Source organism: Budorcas taxicolor, chromosome 16 (assembly GCF_023091745.1).
Source record: "Budorcas taxicolor isolate Tak-1 chromosome 16, Takin1.1, whole genome shotgun sequence".
Lineage (NCBI taxonomy): Eukaryota > Metazoa > Chordata > Mammalia > Artiodactyla > Bovidae > Budorcas > Budorcas taxicolor.
In genome coordinates, this window is record NC_068925.1 from 76,176,587 (window position 1) to 76,199,343 (window position 22,757).

At 52.6% G+C, this 22,757-nt stretch overlaps 1 protein-coding gene across 2 annotated transcripts in view; it reads left to right on the top strand.

The window, feature by feature from the left end:
• Nucleotides 1-22,757, top strand: part of PLXNA2 (plexin A2) — a 228,314-nt gene that overhangs the window by 176,671 nt on the left and 28,886 nt on the right. For both annotated transcript variants that reach the window (XM_052654101.1, XM_052654102.1), the window contains exons 13-15: nt 13,875-14,026; nt 20,229-20,346; nt 22,567-22,703. In XM_052654101.1, coding sequence (XP_052510061.1) covers nt 13,875-14,026; nt 20,229-20,346; nt 22,567-22,703 — 407 coding nt within the window. The remainder of the gene's footprint in view (nt 1-13,874; nt 14,027-20,228; nt 20,347-22,566; nt 22,704-22,757) is intronic.

Consider the following 22,757-nt stretch of genomic DNA (forward strand, 5'->3'; position numbering starts at 1 on the left):
GTTCTGGAGGCCAGAAGGCTGACATCCGGCTTTCAGTGGGTTGGTTCATGCTGTGAGGGCTGCGAGGAGAATATGTTCGAGCCTTTCTCTTCATTTCTGGTGGTTTGGGGCAGTACTTGGCATTCCTTGGCCTGTGGAAGCAGCTCCCTGACCTCAGCCTTCATATCACCAAGGTGTACTCCCTGTGTGCATGTCTGTCTCCAATTTTTTAAAATAAGCATCCCAGTCATATTTGATTAGGGCCCACACTGATGACCTCATTTTTAATGTGATTATCTCTGTAAAGACCCTATCTCCAAATAAGGTCTTATTCTGAGGTGATGGGAGTTAGGGATTCAACATGTGAATTTGTGGGGGATAAAATTCAACACAAATGCCCACAACAGAATATTCTAAGCAAAAAGAGGAGATGCCATGGTTCTAAGGAATTTATTCAGGCATGATAAGGTTAGAAGTTATCACGTGGATAAATTAGTCCTGAGTCGGGTGGCCAGGCGATGCAGCCAGCCTGTCCCTGAACATTGGCCACCTGGAAGAGGCTGGAACCTGCTTGCCCTGCAGGCTGCTCTAGTTCTCCCAAAGGGCTTCAGACAGAGATTTGTAATTTGTAACCCTTTGCAGCTGTCTGCTATGAGGAAAGAGGACTGCAGCAGGGACCTAGAGCTCCACACCTAACAAGAACACCAGTCAGGCCAAGGACCTGAACAGATGAGTCACACTCGTAGTTCCGGGAGTCTTACGAATAATAGCTTTTCTTTAACAAGACACTATTATGTGCCAGAACCCCTAGATTCCGCATACCTGCTCCTTCTTATGACAGTCTTGCAAGATGACTGTCATTATCTCCGTTTAAGAGCCAGGGAAACAGTGCTTAGGGGAGAAAATAATTTGCCCAAAGTCACACATCTGGTTAGTGGCAAGACAAATTCACTAGTGCTTCTTGACTCCAGAGTGCACTTGCCCCACCTTTTGATGCTCCTTCTCTTGGCCAGAGGGATAAAGAAGTATTCCCTGGCTGTGCACTTTCCCACTTCACCCCACCCCCAAAACATCTGAGCCCAGGATCCGAGTCCTGTTGGTCAGTGTCAGGAAATACAGACAAACTGGAGACATTGCCTACTCTTTTAAGTCTTAAAATAACCCTTCCCTGTCTTCCTAAAGATAATTAAGTCCACACTTATTTCTATCAGTCGGGGAGAAAAATGGTAGAACATCTGGGGGCACTTTTAAGTGTAAGGCGATCACTTCCTGTATATCCAGGGGAGGTGTTACTTTAATTGCATGTGGTCCTTAAAACTATCGGACTGTTCGATTTGTTTCTGGTCGCATCTATGAATGGGATGATGGTCACAGTGAAAGTTGCTCTCACAAGCATCTCAGTTGATGGGAAAGCGCAAAGGCTGGGGCCCAGGCAGTTCATGTCTGCAGGTGAGAATGGAGATTGAGGTGAAATAAAGGCGAAGTGGGCTTGGGATGCAAGGGACAAATCCCCGGTGCTGGGGTCCTCAGCGAGTGATCAGGAGCCTGCACCATTTGGGTACCAGGAGACACTCCTGTGTGCCTCTGAAGTCCCCTGCCACGCTGTCCGGTAAGGTCACACTGATGCCAGATCCTAGGAGAACTGGTTTTGCAGTGGTCTCTCCATTAACCACTTTGTAGCTTTTCCGTATAAAGTTGTCAACTTCAGTAACTCCCCACGCCTCACTAGCCCCCCGTTTGGGAATATCCATTCTGTTTAACATTATCTTAGGTACATGTAACCGGGAAAGAAAACCAGTTGTAGAAAACTGCCAACACTGCCCTCCGAAACCAGGCATAAATAATTCTCGATGTGCTAGAAGTTTGAGATGATCCATTGATCTTGATTCCTCCCGCTCCGCTCTCTGTTTGCCCTAATATTTTAAAGCAGATCTTTTTCCTAGATTCTCTTAGTTGTAAATGCTTGTGTGAAACTGTGTGGCAAGCTGGATACTTGGAACTATTTATCTATAAGGCTACAGCGAATTTCCGCGGGAAAAGACAAGAGCCACCTGCCCAGGGCGAGAGTGACTCGCTGCAAAGTTCCCAACAAATAAATAAATAAGTCAGCCAGCTTTCCTGAGAAACAAGTCGGCCCTCTGATCTCCTGTTCATTTATTTGCCGGCCTCATTAATATAACATCACTGCAACAAACAGCTAACGGGGGATGGTGTCAGGATGAATAATGGAGTTACTCTGCTGAGATAACAATTAGGTTTTGAATGTGCTATCAGCTAAGAGCCGGCAAGGATTCTTGCCGCGTAGAGAGCTGCTATGGATGCCTGCAGAGCTCTTAGACTGGGCTCTGCCGTGAACAGTGTGCTCACGCTTGCTCAAGCACACACATGCCCATGTCCGCATCCACACAGACACACAAAGGTGGAAAAGGACGTGACAGTCTGCTATCTTGGGTTCAGCATCCAGGTGCCTTGGGGAGCCAGGCTGGGGTCAAAATTTGCGGGCACAAAGTTGGCATCACTGCCCTCTAAAGTCAGGAAAACTCTAAGCAACAGGAAAGGAGTAAGTAGGTTAGTCAGGAGAGGATTAACTGTCTCCGTACCCACAAGTGTCCTCCCTGGCCTGTCCTGATGAGGGGGCAGAGCCCTCCTGATCCCAACCTCAGACACAGGAGCTTTGGATGCAAAGTGTAACCGTCCACTGGGGGCGCTCCACCCTGAGTGACTCCTCTGGACCCTTGCCTTTGGCTGTGCTGGGAGGCTCTGAATTCCCCTTTCCCATCTCCTCTTAAGAACACAGTCTAGGGTGCTGACAGCCTGCTGCAGACACAGCAAGAGCCGCAAAGGTCTGTCAGAGAGGCAGCCACCACCGTGCTAGGCAGTCTCCATGCCTGGCTTTCCCCTGCTACAACTTGTCTCTCTCCCCTAGCCCTGAGCCCCACCAAGAACAATGCCCAGAGGATCCACTTGCATGGGACGCTTGTAAACATGAAGCCACTTTAGGAGAAATATCAATAACCTCAGATATGCAGATGACAACAATCTTATGGCAGAAAGCAAAGAGGAATTAAAGAGCCTCTTAATAAAAGTGAAAGAGGAGAGTGAAAAAAACTGGCTTAAAATTCAACATTCAAAAAATGAAGATCATGGCATCCAGTCCCATCACTTCATGGCAAATAGATGGGGAAACAATGGAAACAGTAACAGACTTTATTTTCTTGGGCTCCAAAATCACTGCAGATGGTGACTGCAGCCATGAAATTAAAAGACGCTTCCTCCTTGGAATAAAAGCTATGAAAAACCTAGACATTATATTAAAAAGCAGAAATATTACTTTGCTGACAAAGGTCCATCTAGTCAAAGCTATGGATGTGAGAGTTGGACCATAAAGAAAGCTGATCGCCAAAGAATTGGTGCTTTTGAACTGTGGTATTGGAGGAAACTCTTGAGAGTCCCTTGGATGGCAAGAAGGTCCAACCAGTCAAAGGAAGGACTAAAGGAAATCAGTCCTGAATATTCATTGGAAGGACTGATGCTGAAGCTAATACTTTGGCCACTTGATGCAAAGAACTGACTCATTTGAAAAGACCCTGATGCTGGGAAAGATTGAAGGCCAGAGGAGAAGGGGACAACAGAGGATGAGATGGTTGGATGGTATCACCAACACACTGAACTTGAATTTGAGAAAGCTCCAGGAGTTGGTGATGGACAGGGAGACCTGGCATGCTGCGGTCCATGGGGTCGCAAAGAGTCGGACAGAACTAAGTGACTGAACTGAACTGAACCAACACTTCGAGGTATAGGATACCCATAATTTCTGAGTATTTCTAAGGTTCTGTGGAGTTCATTGTTTTGCTTCTGGGTCAAGGCTGTATATTGTCACCCTGCTTATTTAACTTCTATGCAGAGTACATCATGTGTAATGCTGGGCTAGATGAAGCACAAACTAGAATTAAGGTTGCCAGGAGAAATATCAATAACCTCAGATATGCAGATGACACCACCCTTATGGCAGAAAGTGAAGAGGAACTAAAGAGCCTCTGGATGAAAGTGAAAGAGGAGAGTTGGCTTAAAATTCAACATTCAGAAAACTAAGATCATGGCGTTTGGTCCCATCACTTCATAGCAAGTAGATGGGGAAACAATGGAAACAGTGTCAGACTTTATTTTGGGGGGCTCCATTTTCACTGCAGATGGTGACTGCAGCCATGAAATTAAAAGACGCTTCCTCCTTGGGAGAAAAGCTATGACCAACCTAGACATCATATTAAAAAGCAGAGACATTACTTTCCCAACAAAGGTCTGTCTAGTCAAGGCTATGGTTTTTCCAGTAGTCATGTATGGATATGAGAGTTGGACTATAAAAAAAGCTGAGTGCCAAAGAATTGATGCTTTTGAACTGTGATGTTAGAGAAGACTCTTGAAAATCCCTTGGACTGCAAAGAGAGGCAACCAGTCCATCCTAAAGGAAATCAGTCCTGAATATTCACTGGAAGGATTGATGCTGAAGCTGAAACTCCACTACTTTGGCCACCTGATGCCAAGAACTGATTCACTGGAAAAGATCCTAGGAAAAGATGCTAGGAAAGATTGAAGGCAGAAGAAAGGGGACAACAGAGGATGAGATGGTTGGATGGTATCACCAACTTAAGGGACATGAGTTTGAGCAAGCTCTGGGAGTTGGTGATGGTCAAGGAAGCCTGGTGTGCTACAGTCCATAGGGTTGCAAAGAGTCTGACATAACTAAGCGACTGAACTGAACTGAACTCTTTTGGAACTCAACTGGCCTGGCTTCTGCTGAGATTTCTTAGTCATAAAATAGTAATGAGAAAAAAGATAGCTAGCATTCACTGAATGCTCACCTGGGACGTAGCACTGCTAACTTACCACTGTCTGTATATTATCTCATTTAGACCTTATGACAATTTCTATGAGGTGGAAGCAATTATCATGAGCCCCATTTTACAGATGAGGAAACCAAGGTACTATGAAGAGTGATACCTTTCTTAATGTCACACTGCTGGTGAGCTTTAGAACTAGGAGTTCATCCTAGCTACTTGACTCTGGAATTCCCATGTTTGACCCTGTAGCATCCTTCATCTCTTTCCTGGGTTCACTTAGACAAATAGAACTGTCAGTCCACGGGCTGGGGGAGGGAATGGAGTGGGCACCACACTCGTCATCAAGCCTGCTACAGAGATGGGAAGCAAGCCAGTGGTCCCCACCCAGAGCATCATTTGGGGAGACTCAAATGCACAGGGAGCGATGGCACCGGGGCAAGGCCGAGGCGGGTGTGGGCATTCACAGGGTCGGGGCCAGAGAGCGGGGAGGATGGAAGCTGAGAAGTTCGGAGAAATGGTGGCTAGCCAACTCCAGAGCTCCTTGGAGGGCAGCAAGTGTGGCCTTAGCCATGGCAGGCCTGCACAGAGGGGCTCACGAGGCTGGGGCATGAGTTCTCATAGCCGATGACCTTGGGGCTGTGCCCCGGCAGGACGCTGGAGACTCAGGCAGCGTGGTGGGGAGGCTGGAGGCACCGGTTAGGTGGACCTGGCTGGGCTCTGCCGTTCACTCTGTCACCTTGAGCCGGTTCCTTCACCTACCCAGAACACTATTCTGCATATGTAAAATGAAAAGAATGGTAGCACCTCCTTCATAGTTTGTCATGAGCTCTAAGTGAGATGTAACATATAAGAAAGTGAAACTGTTAGTCTCAGTCATGTCCGACTCTTTGCGACCCCATGGACTATAGCCTGCCAGGCTCTTCTGTCCATGGGGATTCTCCAGGCCAGAATACTGGAGTAGGTAGCCACTCCCTTCTCCAAGGGATCTTCCCAACCCAGGAGTCAAACCCAGATCTCCCACATTGCAGGCGGATTGTTTACCGTCTGAGCCACCAGGGAAAACCCAATATATAAGACCCTTAGCACAATTCCTGACTCATGATAAGTACTTAAAAAATGAAAAACTTCATAAGTAGGCACCATTATCAGAATCTTTAGTAACCTGGAGCTGATGCCCACTTCTATCAGGCAGGAGATATAAACAGAGAAGACAGGGTCTCTAGGATGGGAGCCAGTCTTCGTGAGGCTCCCACCACTGAGGGGTTCTCCTGTGACCCCTTAACCATCTACCCGTACATCTGCCCCAACTCCAGCCTCCAAGGCTCTGCCCAAGTCCAGGAGTGGCCCAGCCAGTGCTCCCGAGGCTGCCCAGGCCCTGGGCCTCCAGCACCTCCCTCTGCTCCCGGTGTAGCCCCGTGGAGCTCCCCAGCTGTAATTAATCGGCTGCATCTGCTCTCGCCCTTGGGCGGCTTTGTGGCACAGTTCCCTCCGAACTGTTCAATTAGCGGCTGCAAGAATCAGGGCGAGTGCAGCATCACAGCGGCTGTTTTCCAGGTCACGGCACCCACGGTGGAAAACAAACATGACGTAGGCTGGCAGGAATACAGATCTGGCTGGGGTGCTCAGGCGTGCTGTGGGCTAGGCTAGGCTGCTGGCAGGGGAGGAGGTGGGGAAGTGCTCAGGCGTGCCGTGGGCTAGGCTGGGCTGCTGGCAGGTGAGGTCTGAGGAGGTGGGGAAGTGGGTCCCCAAGTTGGGAATTCCTGGAGACTTTTAGAGGACCCACAGGAGACAGGAGTCTCCTGGTTTGTCCCCTCCCATCATTCATGCCAGCCTCATCCCACATCCTGCTGACCTGCTCATCCGGGCCTACAGTGGGCAGATGAGGGGCATGGCCCAGGCTGGGGCCAGACACCGTGATCCTGGCGTGATCTGTGATTGCTTCTGGGACAGGGCTCAGGGGCTGCTGGACTGAGCCCTCTCTCTGCCTTAATGTGTTTCCCATATTCTCCTTCTGAATCCTGCAAACAGACAAACTTAATTCTACAACTAGTTGAAAAGCCAATACTCTTAAGGCAAGGTAATAACACAACTTAAGTCTCAGCAGGATGCAAATAAAAGGTTCTTCAGTTCTTGCCTGGTGGCTTAGATGGTAAAGAATCTGCCTGCAATGCAGGAGACCCAGGTTCTATCCCTGGGTCCGGAAGATCCTCTGGAGAAGGGAATGGCTATCCACTCCAGGATTCTCACCTGGAGAATTCCATGGACAGAGGAGCTTGGCAGGCTACAGTCCATGGGGTCACACAGAGAGTTGGACATGACTGAGTGAGTAACACACTTAAAGGGTTCTTTGGCGTTTCCCTGGTGGCTCAGATGGTAAAGAATCCACCTGCAAACCAGGAGACCTGGGTTTTATCCCTGGGTCAGGAAGACCCCCTGGAGGAGGGCACGGCAACCCACTCCAGTATTGTTGCCTGGATAATCCCATGGACAGAGGACCCTGGCAGACCACAGTCCACGGGGGCGCAAAGAGTGAGATACGAGTAATCAACAGAGCACATGCGCATCAGAGGTCCTTTAGGGAAGAGAGACACATAGGGCGAGAGGTGACCGAAATGGGGAAAGGGATTCCAGGGAGTAAAACAAGCATATGGGAAAGAGAAGGGCTTACCTCCCCCGGCGGTTTGCCCGGGGCCTGCCTGGCCAGTGGCGTGTAAGCCCGCACTAGGGGAAGTCGATGTTGGCACAGGCCTCCCTTGCAATGAATCAGCAGGCCTTTGCTCAAGCCGCAAGCCTGCTTGGCGTTTCTTTCTTACACTCTCAGAGGATGCATGGATATCCGAGGGTCCAAAGAAAAGCATCTGAAATGATCAAAGGGCCTGGAAAACAAGAGCTTCCAACACAAGGCTGACGGAATTGCAGAAGCACAGACCAAGGGTGACTTAATTGCTGTCTTCAGTATCTGAAAGAGGTTTGATGAGATGGCAGCTGTTCAGTCCTCCATTCGAGGAGAAATCACAGCAGAAACTGGCTTGAGCTAAAGTCAGCGAGATTGCAGGAAGAACTTGATGCTTCCAATGTGAAAAGACTGCCCCACTTCCAAGCAACACCTGGGCACCTATCTCCATCCTTGCAGCGGTCATTCGAGAACCCAGGTTGTCCCGGAATTTGCCTGAGCCCAGTGTTTCCCAGGAAGAAAATGCTGGGGACAGGTCTTGACAGCTGCTCTGTCCCAGGCAGCGTGCTATGTCAGGTTACTAAGAAAAACGGAGGAAGTCCCTGTCCCGAGATAGTTATTGTCTTACGGAGAAAAGACAGACTCCAGGGTGACCCTTGCTGTCGGGGGCGTTCACCCATGGCAGTGGGGGTGTAGGCAAAGAGGCTCCTAAACCTGCCGAGATGGTTAGAGAAAGACTTTCTGAGGAGGTGTCATTAGCAGAGCCTCGCGTGATGGGTAAGCATGTGTTAGCATCACGCTTGAGGGGCAGAGGGAACCATGGGTCAAAGGCACACAGGCTTCAGACCCTGTAGCCACGGGCGCCCCCCCTCCCCCAGGGAGCACGCACAGTACGTAAGAGAGTGGAACCAGAGCTCAGGGAGGGGACAAGGGGGAGCACACAGCGAGGGCCGGCACAGAACTTGGGGGGGGCCCTTGGTCGCCCCCGGAACCCCCCCTCAGCAGCTGCTCTGTCTCTCCCCGCTGCTCCCCTACTTCTGGCTCTCCCTTCTGGGGTCCACAGAGGAGAGTGGACACCAATCCCTGCTCCACGGTGTGTGCTGAAAAGCATGGAGCTGAAATGAGTCCATGTATAAAGATCTTCCCAGCTGATTTCACAAGATTTCAGCTCCCTCCCCCCTCTCTCCACACCCCCACCACCCACACGCGCGTGCACACACATCCATCCCAAACTGTCAAACCCTTTGTGTGGGTGTCTCATTCAGAATTACTTTCCTGAAAGAATCCATTGAGTTCATAATGCAATGCCCCATCTACCTCAGAATGGCCAATAGCCAGGGGCAAAGAAGTGACGAGAAGCGAAGAATGAAGGCCATTTTAGACTGGGCCAGTGCCTTCCCAAATTTATTCTGGGTGAAAGGGCGATGTCTGGCTCCGAACAGGCTTCTGGCGGGAGCCGTGAACCCGTGGACACCAAGGCCCCGCCCCGGGCGGCACAGCCACGCCCCCACCAAGCTGCGGCTTTCTCCAATCAGCCCGCGTCTCTCTCCGCCCTGGGTGAGCCCGCCAAGCACCGTCTAAGTTATGCGTTCCCTGGACCGCCTGTCCTCTTTCCAGGTAAATAGAAAGATGCCTGCCACCTCTAGGCCCTCTCCACCACCACCCCGCCATGTTTTTGTGGCCTAGGAAGACACAGGTGCAGGGGGAACGCTAGCAAGGAAACTGCCGACTATCGTGACCTGTTCTCGCAACCATCATCAAATGAGGGACTTTCCAAGTGTTCTTATTTCACCTTCACCGCATCCCTGCGAGGCAAGCGCTGGTATCTGTTTTCTGATGAGAACACTGAGAGTGAAGGTTACCTAGCTTGTAAGTATCAAGCTGGAATTCAGAGTCTGTCCCCCTCCCAAGCTCGCTCTCTTCCCGCCGCAGACACCGCGTCAGGCCCCCTTCTGCGCCCCTGTGCGGCCGGCCGCCCAGGGCCCCAGACACCGCCCGAGCATCAGGCCCCGTTCTGCACCCATGCGCGGCCAGCAGCCCAGGGCCCCTCCGAAACCAGAAGACAAGACGCATGGATCTGGCCGCTCCCCTGGCTGTCTCTTGGTCTCCCTCTGACCGTGGGGGGACTCTCTTCGCGTCACCTCTGCGGGAGGTTAGCGCTTTCTCCTCTCTGGCCCCACACCTCCTCCCAGTTCTGGAAGGCCTTCCCCGGAGCTCTACAAGCAATAGTCTGGGACTCCTCCAGCTTGCCTCCCTGTAGACCTACATGGAGAGGCCAGACGTGGCTCCCAAGGGGACCAAGCTTCCTGGGTGCCATGGTGGGTGCCCTGCCATCTAACCCTGCTGTACTAAAGAGAGAGTCTTGGAGGCAGTCTCCAGGGTGGGGCACTGCTGGGCCTGGGGCAGTGTCCTGAAGACTCCTGTTCATGGCCTCTCTGGAGAATACATTCTTTTCCTCCAAGCCTCCCCTCCAGAGCCTCCCCTCCATACTTGGTCCTGGGGAGAAATGAGAGCAGGATGGCCGGGATGTTACACCACGCAGACAGGGCTTTGGCAGACCCTGACTCTTGTTCTCAGAGTCACCTGGAAGCCCTCAGGTGGCAAGTGGTGAGTTTCACGGGACTCCTGTCTCTGTTCCACTGAGCCCAGACCTCCACCCTGTCTCGCTCTAATTTTCAAGCCAGTGGGGAAAGCAAATGACAGGGTCAAAGGCACAGAGAGCTTTAGAGTGCCTTGTGTGTACAGGAACCCCTGGGCTCTGGGGAGCACTGGGAGGACAGAGTGAGAGGGCTGATGTGGCTGAAGTTACTAAGATCAGAAAGTGAAGGACCAGCCCGGGAGTCAGAGACTTTGCCTGGACAGGGGCCAGAGCCATTGAAGGTTTTAAGAGCAAGCAACCAGTCCCCAGATCAGGTATGTGTCCATGACGGCCACCTGGCCGTGCGAGGAAGTCAGATCGCACAGAGGAAGACTGAGGATAGTGTGATTGAGGACACAGGTCTGCTTATCACCTCCCCTGACACCGGAGTGGGGCACGGATTCAGAAGACACCTGGGCGCCAGCACTGATGGTCCCTGCGTTTATCACACATGGTAGGAGAAGGAAGGGGAACAGAGATGCTTGCAAGATCCCTAGCTGGGTGCATGGTGATCCCATTAACCCTGAAAGAGGATCTGGGAGGACAATCAGGCTGGGGGTGGAAGGAGGGAAAATTAAGAGTTCATTTTTAGACGTGGTGAAATTTGAGGTGCCTGAGGGACATGCATGTGGAAGTCGAGGTGTCCAGTAGCAATTGGATATATGGATATGGAGCTCAGGAGAGAGGTCTGAGCCAACAATATCGATTTGGAAAGCATCCGTGATGGCGGCCTTGGGAATCCTCTTGCAAATCAGGTTCTCACCACCTCATCTGTGGTTTGGATAGCCAGATTTTTGTTCATCAGTTTTGTCTTAAGCAAGAAAAGGGAAGCTATACCCCATGTAAGCCCCAGGGCACAGTGGCTGCTGAGTATTCTGACCCTCAAACTCCTTCACCACCTCCCCAGGTGCTGGAGGCCCAGGATATAGTGTGTACTGTGTGGGGAAGACCCACAGGGACCCAACACTCCCAAGCCACTTGCCCCTAACCCGTGAGGATAGTCCCAGTCTGGATTCCAGCAGCTCTTAGCTGGGTTAGAAGGGTTCAGACTTGGGTCTCCACACCCCTAACTATCCATGTCTTTGATGTGTCTTCATGCCAAGATGATAATGCTTGCTAATAATGTTAAGTCTCCCATCTCTAAACAGCATAAGCTGGCTTATGCTTCTGAGCAGCTCTGTGCTCACAAATGTCCATTTGTGACAGTCCCCAAGTGACCAGACCTCTGCCCCAGACCCTTGAAGGTCACTGCGGTGAATTCCCAGCAGAAAGACACTGCCCCATGGACCTGCCAACACCACAGAATAGCCACAATACCATCCCCACGTGCTACCTGCAAGACCGAAATATTTTTAGGCTTTCCAGAAAGATTTCATTTCACAGTGTTTCTGAAAGGTTGTAATTAACTGCCGTGAGCAAGAGAATGTATTTTTAAAAAAAAAAGTGAAGGAAAGAGAGCAAGCCAATCATCACGGTTCTGTCAGGGTTTTCAGTAGGTTCCTGGCATCCAGGTGGCTGAAGGAGGGCTATCAGGGGAGAGCGCCGGCTCAGAGATACCTCCTTCCTCCTGACACTCTCCTGCAGGGCCATGGAGGCCACCCTTTCCTATTTCTCCATACAAGTCTCCATCTCCCAGAGCCCAGGAGGCCCAGGGACCTGAGGAAGTGGCACCAGGGGAGGGTGGAACAACCAAGATCTCATGTTGGTTATTTTTAGAATCCCCAGAGACAGGAAAGGCATGGGGCTACAGGTTCCTCCTGCCAGCTCCTTTCTTTCCAAATCGCCCTGACTCCCCCTGACCTCCAACCCCACACCCAGTGCCCAGGCCTCTGGGCACCCCCTTCCCTCCCTCAGGAATTTATCTCATGAATCTGATTGATTTGTGTTCATCAGTTCAGTTGCTCAGTTGCTCAGTCGTGTCTCCACCGCGACCATCATCTCCTCCCTATCTGCTCTCACCTGGGCGCTCACGGCCACACTGGAGGCCTCATGCATGGTGCTGACATCGCTGGCAGAGAGCAGTGCCCCCTTGAGAAAGACAGGCGGGAGGAAGAGTCTCCAGAGCCTTCGATAGGGTTTTTACCTGTGCTCACTGCTCATCGGTGCCCAGAGACCCCACCTGGAGGTTTCTAGTGGATGCTTGGCCTTGTCCCACCCTCCTTGCCTCTCTCCCTCCCTTACTGTCTTGTCTCTCTAATGTGCAGTAAAAAGAGCCCTGGACATTTTTTTTTTTTTCTATTTGGTCCATGTATACAGGTGGTATGATCTTAGAATAAGATACCCTGGCTCTCCTTCCTGTTCCGAAATTCTGTGCTTCTGCCTGAGGTTGGGTTTGTGTCTAATTTCCTCCTACTTTGGATAACTATGGACCTCGAAGTAGGAACTTATTCCCTGGAATCTGTTGGATCCCAAAGAGCTGTGTTTTTCCTGGAGCCTGATTCATTCTCAGATAGAAATTTACATGTTTGGAGAGCCTGATTCTACACGTTCCTTTTCCTGTTGCATCAAAATAAAATCAAACAGTCAGCATTTGGTGACTGAATTAAGAAATGAGTAAATAAATGATCCTGGCTACTGGGAGACTTCCCTGGTGGCTCAGATGGTAAAAGCATCTGCTTACAGCATGGAAGACCTGGGTTCGATCCCTGGGTTGGGAAGATCCGCTGGAGAAGGAGATGGCAACCCACTCCAGTATTCTTGCCTGGAAGATCCCATGGACAGAGGAGCCTGGCAGGCAATAGTCCACGGGGTTGCAAAGAGTCAGACATGACTGAGCGACTTCACGTCACTTCACTGGGAAAGAAGCCAGCAAAATTTGGAAAATCAGGAAGCTATTTCTTTGATACTAGCATGATCGAGTTACAGGATTTTTCTCTCGTGTGTGTGTGTTGAGTAATATCAAATAAACTCTCCGTCTGTGGTCATCCCCTGCAGCAGCCCTTAATCAGGGACTTCTCAGAGCTCCCACAGCCTTTCCTTCAAATCTGCCTTATCACTATGTACCCTGCATCAGCCTTACTTATGGCCTTCTTATCTCCTCCTCCTTGACCACTAAGTTCCTTGAGGGCAAGTTCCCTGTTCATTGTTGTAAACTCAGCTGAGGCTAGCACACAGGGGTGGCCGGCATAACATGTCACAGTTTAGTTCAGTTCGGTTCAGTCGCTCAGTCGTGTTCGACTCTGCAACCCCCTGGACTGCAGCACACCAGGCCTCCCTGTCCATCACCAACTCCCAGAGCCTGCTCAAACTCATGTCCATCGTGTCGGTGATGCCATCCAACCATCTCATCCTCTGTTGTCACAATTAGAGAGCCCTTGGGAGTTGACAGGATGGTCCTGGAAACCCTCCATGTGGGAGCTTCCAGGGTGAGGTTGGTTAGAGAGGATTATCTGCCTTCCCAACGAAAGAGACCTGGGGTTCAGGGAGATTCTGAGACTTGCTTTCAGTCAGGCAACTAGTGAATCCAAGCACTGCCTTGAGCCCAGTACTTGCTCCTAATCTCTTTCTCATAAGTGGACGAATGAATGAAGGCGGCGTCGGATGGAGGTCCTAAAGAACCAATGAAATAGGTACAACTTCATTGTCGGGATAGTGACGTTGGGATCCTAGACAAGTTGAAAAGAGGTGGAAACACAGTTCCCCCCTGACTCCAGGTGTTCCAAAGCCTCCCTGCGGGGAGGGAAACGGGTGCCCCGGCTCCTCCTGCCGTGACCGACCAGTTACTCCTCCCGCTTCCCTCCCGCAGATCCTGACAGTGTCCGGACCTCCTGAAGGGGGGACTCGAGTGACCATCCACGGCGTGAACCTGGGCCTGGACTTCTCGGAGATCGCCCACCACGTGCAGGTGGCCGGGGTGCCCTGCACGCCCCTGCCGGGGGATTACATCGTCGCTGAGCAGTGAGTCCAGTCCACTCGGGCCCACCCTGCCAAAGCTTGGGGAGGACTCGCCCCTCTCTCTCTCCTCTGGGACTGCTCCAAGATCCACCCCCGGCCTCCCTCTTCCCAGGGACCCCACTCGCTGAAGCCTTCCCGGGACCCTCTCCTAGCCCACCTCCGCTCCTCGAGCGTCTTGTCCAGTGTGATTTCCATTTCCTTGGCTCCTCTGGCGTCAGGGCTGCCGGGGCCAGGCTGCCCCGCGGTTGGTCTCCGCCTGCCCACTAGCTGACTGAGCCGCCTTCCCAGCCCGTCCGTTCTCCTCCTTGGCCTCCCCCACCCCTTCTCCTCCGGCCGCCCTGTTGGAAGGCATCCCACTCGGTGGGCTGCAGGCAACAATTTGTTTGGCTCGTGGGGCTCTGACAGCAGCTTAATCCGAACAGGGCCTCCGCCGGAGCAAATTCATTTATTTCACTAAGGGAAATGTCAGCTGGAAATTAGAAAATAGGCATGTAGCGGCGGACGGGCGAGCGGGGCTCCCGGAGTGACATAGGCTCCAATTTGGGGTGCTCATTTGGCAGTGGTGGCCGCTGTGGAGTCAGTGGACAGGAGGTGGGCAGGAGGCTGGGGGGCTGCTTGGGGTGGGAGGGCAGCGGGAGTGATGTTTCCCCCGCTAGGGAGAAAGGGGGGGCTGCCAGGGTCTTCTGTGTGATTTCTCAGGTGGAGTTGGGCCATGTCACCCTGGGTCCAGCGGGCACGCAGCTCTGCAGGGGGCACTGGGAGCCTGGCTGTGAGCAGGGCTGGAAGCCGGGTTCTCCCCTTAAACGCCACCCCTTGCAGCCTCCCTCAAGCCAGCCCTGAGTAACAACCAGAAAAGTGGCGCTGGCAACCATGAAAAGATGACAGGGTGTCTTTCATTGGCACTTACGCTTTCTCATCCATCCTCTCACTTCTAATTGGTAAGGACTCTGAGAGGTAGACGTTGTTATCACTATTTTAAGAGCAAAAGACTCGGAAGTGAAGTGACATTCCCCCCCACCCCCTCACCCCCCCGTTCATTCAGGGCATAAGTGGCGGTAGAGAGTTGGAACTCAGGTCTCCTAAGTTTTGGTTCAGGCCTCTTGCTGTTCCCTAACAGCCAGGGGAGACTCCCAGTAAAGAGTGGCCTGGAAATCCCATGGTCCGCCAGCATGTGGTTTTCTGGGTCAGAGGCCATGATTCCAGGATGGCCAGGACAGGGTCAGAGTCGGGGGATGAGTTCTCCAACTCTGGGGATTCCCGGCAGGGGAAGCAGGAGCTGCTTGCCTGATCCTTTGGACCTTCAGATCTTGCAGACCGGACCCTTCACTGTCAGCCTTGGCCCTTCAAGGAGTGAATCCTGGAGGAGAGACTGGCCAGGTCTGCAGGAAAGAGATGAAGAAGAGGCGAATGGGGAAATATTTAAGTAGTGATTCTGAGCCAGGAGGGGAGGGGAAAGCTAGCGGACAGGACCCAGAAGCCTGCGGACTGTGGTCAGACGGTCTCTACAGAGCCCAGCGCCCCGGCAGACCCAGCTAGACACTCAGTCACACTGAGCCCAAATCCGCCTTGGCCTCACAGACATGCCCTAGGCCTCGGGACACAGGCCAGGTCTCCAGCTTGGTGACATGCCACAGGACTGCAAAGGAAAGGGTTTGTGGGAGATGAAAGGGTAAGGCTTTGACCTGAGAGGTGCTGAGTCTTGGGCAGCTGAACATGGAAATGGCCTGGGATCTGGGGTCAAAAAGCCTTCTAAGTCCTGCCTTACCTACTCCGGGCAGCCCTGAGACCGTAGTGAACTGCTCCGTCTCTCCAGCCTTCACTGGCCTCATGGAAACCACGATTCTTACCGAGTGGGTTTTGGGGGAGAATTCAGTAAGATGAAAACGAGGAGCCCGTAACGTGCCTTGGGAACATCAGGAAAGCTTGTTCCATCTTTGAAATCAAATGCATCACACCCACCCAGGTCCCCAGGGAAGAAAGTTCCCCAAAAAAAACTGAAAGTGAGGATACAAAAGGAGCCTGGGAAGGTGAATGGTTGCCAGGGGTCCCTGCCTAGGCCAGTAGGCACCCTAGAAAACCACCCCCGTCGTCTCCTCGGGCGCAGGGCAGACAGGAGGCGACAGGCGCATTCTGCACCTCGGCTGCACGCAGCCCTGGCTTCCAGCCGTGCCAGGCTCATTACTGCTCTCGAGGTTTCAGAGTTTGTTAACATCATTAAAGCCTCCATCCCGGGCAGTGAGCAGCAGGCACAATCATTACAGATGTCTGCGAGAGATGAATTTGGCTAAATGGGCCCAGTGCAGAGTCCCGGGCACGGGCAGGATTAGCAGGCACGGTAATGACTCACCATATGCTTGTGCCACGCCATCTATCACTCAGCAATTAGGTTAATGTTGGTTAAAGGGTCCCGCTTAGTCCTGCAATCAGCGCCCCACAGGTCTGGGGAGGGCCGGATGACTCCATCACAGGACGTTTCCTGGGTGATGAGAGGCAGGTTGAGGCTGCCGCTCAGCCCTTCCTGAGACGGGCTCTGTATGAGACAGACTTAGCTGAGGTCCTCAGACCCGCCCCCGGCCTCCCTCATCCGCTGTACCTACGAGCTCAGCCATGCCTTGATGGATGTTAGATTGCATGTGCTGTGCTCCCCACCCCAAGGGTGCGTGCTCATGGGGAGAAAAGCGCCACCCATACCAGTCTGTGGGAGGTGGTGCAGGGTGGGGTGAGGGCACTGGGCTGGGTGCCAGGAGCTCAGCTATTGATGAGCTCTGTGACTTTGGGCAAGTCTCTTTGCTCCATGACCCTCAAATGTCTCATCTGGAAAGTGGGTCTGTAGAAACAGATCTCTGCAATCACTTCTACGGTCCCTAGGATATCAGAAATGATAGCCTCTGTGCCTCACAGGATCTGCAGCCCCCATCATTAGAAAGCATTATTGGTGGCACTAACGTGGACCCAGAAGCCCACTGTCTACCAGGAGGAGTCAAGCCTTCAAATGTGGAAGCTACTGTTAAAGGGTTATTTAGTCTAATTCCTCATTTTACAAGGAGAAACTTTAAACATCCCCAGCTCCTGTCTCAGGTAATACACAGGAAGACTGAAGCTATCGGGGATGCTGGGAGGAGGCAGGGAGGCAGGGAGGTAGGAGGTCCCCAAAAGTCTAACCACAGGAACTTTGCTGACCTGTAAGGCCTGAAGGAGGAAGTGGTACCCACACCACTGCCTGTGGTTCTGTCCTGCCAGGGAGGGAGTGGGTGCAGCTGGGTAAATCTCGAAGCCTTAGGAACCCAGCCAGGTCTTCCCTACCTCACCATCCTCCACCTCCGCCAGCAACCTCAGCTGCACCCCAGGACAGCCACCTTGTCCACTCTGTCCCTTCCACAAAACACACAGAGAGCATTCCGCTGATGTTAGGGCAGCAGAGTGGAGGAGCATCAAAGGCATGAGCTTTGGAGCCAGGCTGAACCTGGATTTGAATCACAGCTCTGCCGCTTCCCAGCTCCGTGGCCATAGGTGAGTCACTTAGCACCTCGGAGCCTTGGTTTCCTTGTCTGTAAAAATAGAGACAGTAAGACCCACCCTTAGGATGTCTGAGGATGACATGAGATCCTGTCTGGTACAGTGCCTGCCACTGGCAGCTCAGTAAGCTGGAGCTCTTGTTATTATTGAGAGACTCCACTTTGGCTTGACCCTCATCCTCAGTATAACCCTCTGCACTCCCTACAGTTGCCCTCGAGCTCAGGGATCAAATACCAGTAACAGTAACAGATCCACTCAGTCAAGGGGACCTCTCCATCCTTCACTGCAAGCACTGGGTCCCAGGAATGAAAAGGAAGAAGAGTGACAGGTCCTCAGAGTTCCCTACAACGTGGTCTGCGTCCTTAGCACTCTCACCCAGTTCTTAGACTTACCAGATAGACCCTTCTGCAGCCCACTGCTGCCCCTGTCCACTCAAGAGAGGGATGGATGAAGTAGAAGCCCGCTCCACTGGCAGGGAGAGGACTCAGCTGCAGGCCCCTCCCTGCAGACCGGTCCCTGGGCCCCACATCACTCCCTTCCAGGAGGGACACTCAGAGCCAGCTGCAGGCGCTCAGCCTTGGGCCGTGGGGTAGTGCCCTCGCCCCTCCGTTCGCCTTCTCACAGGTGCTTGACATGCAAAGCTCACCTTTTGGGCCATGAACCCTGAGCAAGAATATGTTCTGGGAAAGACAGTGTGCCAAGAGGCCCCAGCCCTGTGGTTCACCCCCTACAAGGACAGCAGAACAGGCCATCCTAGGCCTTCTCCTCTCTTAGACAGGTCCCAGGAGGAATAAAGATGCCCATGACCTTCACGTGTTCTCACGTTTCCTCTTTCCCTGACTTTGAGCCCACCCTGATTTCCTCCTGCTTTTTCTTCTCGAGGGTGGTTCCAGCACAGTGACCAATGTGGGGTGAGTGAGGGACAAGAAAGCGCTGATGAGAAAAGAAAGAGACTCATCTGCTCCCTCCTCCTCTTGGCCCTCCCCTCCCTGCCACTTCCAGCACAGAGCAGAGATAATCCGCTGATGCCGCTGGAGAGTGCAGGTCAGCAGGATCGGATGGCAGGGACCCCAGACAGGAGCAGGCGCTGGGGCCCAGGAAACCCGGTAGGAGGGTTGTTACTCCAAGCAGGAAGCAGCGTGGAGGTAACCCCATGCGGTACCTTAAATGAAGCTTCTCAAATGCTCCACTAATGAGGTTTAAGGAGACAATTATGTGTAAAATACTAATTGATCACCACTATCATCTTTACTGTGGGTTCATAATTAATTTATTTATTCTTGGCGAAAAGGAGGGGAGAACAGCCTTCAACATGCACCCACTACTGTCTTGTCGAACTTAATATGCTAAACGCAATAAGACAGTTATTGCATGTTAAGTAAATATTCACCAGGAGTGAAAGTACTTATTTGGGATTAACTGTTATGAAGGAGATGGAGCTCGGTGGCATGCCGTGTGCACGAGCACACCGTGTATTTGTTTAATGCAAGTTTTATTACATCGAAATGAAATCTCTGTTTAGTTACCTTCCTTCCTAGAGAAGCTGTTGAGATAAGCATCGCTCGGTTAAACACGGATCTTCCCCACCGTGCCTGGATAATGCTGAGGATTACTGGAGAGGGGTCTGTTTTTCTGGCTCCCCACTAAGCCAGCCTACCAAGGGCACCAGACTGCTCAGAACTCTTAAATGGCATTGGGAGGAGGGTTTCTCTTTACCAAGCCTGGTGGGGCCCTTTCCCACCCACCCCATGCCTTAGGATTCCGGGCAAGAGGTCCCCCCCAAAATCTGATTTCTTCCCTTCCTCCCATATGCTCCAGCTGCTGCCCACTGCTAGAGGCGGCTGTGGCTGAGGCAACCGGTCTGTAAATGTGCTTGTGACTTATCTCAGGCACCAGGGAAGCCCCCGCCCCACGAGGGGGCATCGATTTTGCACAGCAGCAGCAGGAGTGCCCCGCCCCCTCTTCCCTCCAGCTCTCCTGTTGACGTGAGACGTGGCTTCCAACCCCGGGGCTGGTTGGCCGCCTCGCCCACCAGCTTCCTGCGCTCAGCCCTTGATTAAGTGGGAGTCCAGTGTCGGCTGCCGTGCTAATGAACTCATCCACCTGCCACCCCGTCCCCCGCTGCCGCTGGACGCCGCTGCTCTCGCTCAGCTGGGAGCTCCGGTTCGGGGAGCTCACTGTCTGGCCAGCTTCTCTGTCCCCTCACTGCAAACCACAGGGAGGGAAACAAACCACACACGAGGCAGCTTGCCCAATCAGTCCTCAGTCCTTCTTCTCGGGAGTGTTCAACTGTTGGCCTGTCACTGCCTCTGCCCTGCCCCTCGGTCTCTCTACAGGGCATTAGGTTTATCCCACGGATATTGGGACAGGACTCAGTGCTAAGCCCTGCACTAGGCACCGGGGACTGCAGGCTTGTTCATAGAAATAGGCAGCACAGCGTTTTGAAGGGACACAGGTCTTTAGAGATGCGCTCATCCACCTTCTCACTGTGTCCATGAGAGATTAAAGCCCAGAGAGGGAAAGTCCTTGACCCAAGGTCACACAGCCACACGGTTGAGCAAGCCGTCTTGGTCCAGCCCTGGTGTAAGACTGTTCAGTTACTCACTGTGACTGTGGTGGGGTGAGCAAGCAGGGGCAGGAATGCCCGCTGTCCGCAAGTCTCTGACGGGAAGGCTCGCTCTCTCGTCAGGATCGTCTGTGAGATGGGCCACGCCCTCGTGGGAACCACCTCTGGGCCTGTGCGCCTGTGCATTGGCGAGTGTCAGCCGGAGTTCATGACCAAGTCCCATCAACAGTACACCTTTGTGGTGAGTACTGGGTCTCGTGCTGGGCTGTGCTGCTGCTGAGTCGCTTCAGTCGTGTCCGACTTTTTGCGACCCTCTGGGCTGTAGCCTGCCAGCCTCCTCTGCCCATGGGATTCTCCAGGCAAGAATACTTGAGTGGGTTGCCAGGCCCTGCTCCAGGGGATCTTCCTAACCCCAGGGATCAAACCCACATCTCGTCTGTCTCCTGCATTGGCAGGTAGGTGGGTTCTTTGCCACTAGCCCCACCTGGGCAGTTCTGCTCCCGACTTCTCCCAGCAAAGTCCCACCCTCCCCTTCCCAAGCCAGTGCCTCCGGGCTTCTTGCAGACTGAGTAGGGGACCAGAAGAAGGAAAGCCTGTCTTTCCCGGGTGAGTCGAGTTCATGACCAACAATGCTTCTTTGGACACTTGGGAGTCCCAGGGAGCCACAGGTCAGGGTTCTGAATAAGCAACATCAGACCTTTCTTAGAAAGTGGATCCTCAACGCAGGGTGGGCAGGCGCTGCCCTTTGTCCTGCCAATGTGATATCTTTGTCTAATTCCAGCCTAATGAGGACAGATAGCCTGAGGGACCTAATTAAAAGGGTCTATATTTATCCACATGCTTTTTTTTCTGCCAGGGATATTGTAAGAGGAAGTTTAGAGGAGCCATTTGAAATCCTGCAGGGACACGGGTCTGTGTGTGCGGCCACGGAGAGGAGCATAAGAGTGAGCTGCTCCGTGTATTGGCGTGTTGCATGTACATACACACATGCACAGCCCTGGAAACGCTTCTTCACACCCAGGCAGCAGGTGGAATCACAAAGACTTTCTTTACTGCTTCAGAACAACCCTCTTCTGGGGCCCAGAAGTCCCTTTTCTGACACCTAACCAACATGGCTTTAAAAAGTGTTAACGCCCTGCAGAGGGGGTCAAACCAGCCTTGCTCAGAGTATTGAAAAGTTACTAGATCACAAAATTCTCTTCTGTCTAAAGCATTTTACTGCTTATTTTAGGTTTTCCAGTCTCTGCCTTGTTAGCTCTGCAACTCCACCTTTTCCTTATACCTGTCTTCTCTTGGGTTGGAGGGTACCACGGGCTTCCCAGGTGGTGCTAGTGGTAAAGAACTGGCCTGCCAATGCCGAAGGCAGAAGAGACGTGGGTTCAATGCCTGGGTCGGGAAGATCCCCTGAAGAAGGACATGGCAACCCCCTCCAGTATTCTTGCCTGGCAAATCCCATGGACAGAGAAGCCTGGTGGGCTACAGTCCATAGCGTCGCAAAGAGTCAAGACACAGCTGAAGCGACTTCGCACTCACGCGTGCATGCACACATGCAGCCCACCTCCCGCATCTGAGAGGGTCTTGTGTGAGAAGCAAACTCAGAAAGACTAGGTGGAGAGAGAATGGCAGAGTGACGAGCGGGGAGGGCTCCAGAGGCCACGCCGCCCTCCTCCTCTCTTGGCAGAGTAGCAAGCGAGACTGCTTGCCAGCCCAGACCGACGCGGAAACTTGCTCCAGGAGTGAGTAGAACTTGCTTGCATCACATCGCTAGCGAGTGGCTGATGCAGACTAGAGTTCACATTGCGTGGTTGCTCAGTTAAATGCACTTTCCACTCCACTCTGCTGCCCACTGGGCAGAAACAATTTCTTTCTGATGCATTCTAGGCCAATGACATTGCTTTTAGGCTTCAGGGTGATTGTTATAGTTTAATGGGCTTAGTAGAACATCCCAACCAATGATAGGCCATCCTCCTGGTGAAGGTCGGGGAAGCCAACATTACTGATGAGTGCCTGCACCAGGCACCTTGCCGTGCCCCTCTCGGGCTGAGGGACGGCTCAGAGGATGTGAGCTTGGACCATTAACGGAGACTCTTGGTGGCCCAGTCCAGACAGGGATGCTTTATTCAGCACTATCGATTTTGTGCCAAAAAAATCAGTACTGCTGCAGATAGAGAAGCATTCTCAATTGTTCTCAATTTGTAAACTAATTGATAGATTAGTCAGTGTCATCTCTGCCTTCCCATCAGGGTTATGAGCAGAAGACTCCCCGGGGAGTTAATTACTTGCCAAGCGTGGCCTTTCTGCCTTCCCTGGATATGCCCGGAGCCGCCTCTTAGAAAGGGTCTCAGCTCCAGGGTGGGCAGAGAGTGTCTGGAGTTCCCCCTTCTGTCTGTTTAAGCCTAGCCTGGGCTTCTCCCTGTGGGCAAAGCCTGAGCCGTGATCATGTCTCTGCTTCCTCCCAAAGAACCCTTCTGTGCTGTCGCTCAACCCCACCCGCGGGCCTGAGTCTGGAGGCACCATGGTGACCATCACGGGCCACTATCTCGGGTCTGGAAGCAGCGTGGCCGTTTACCTGGGCAACCAGACCTGCGAGTTCTACGGGTGAGAGGGGCTTGGAGGCGCTCTCGGAGACCATGTGTGTGCGGGCTGTGCACA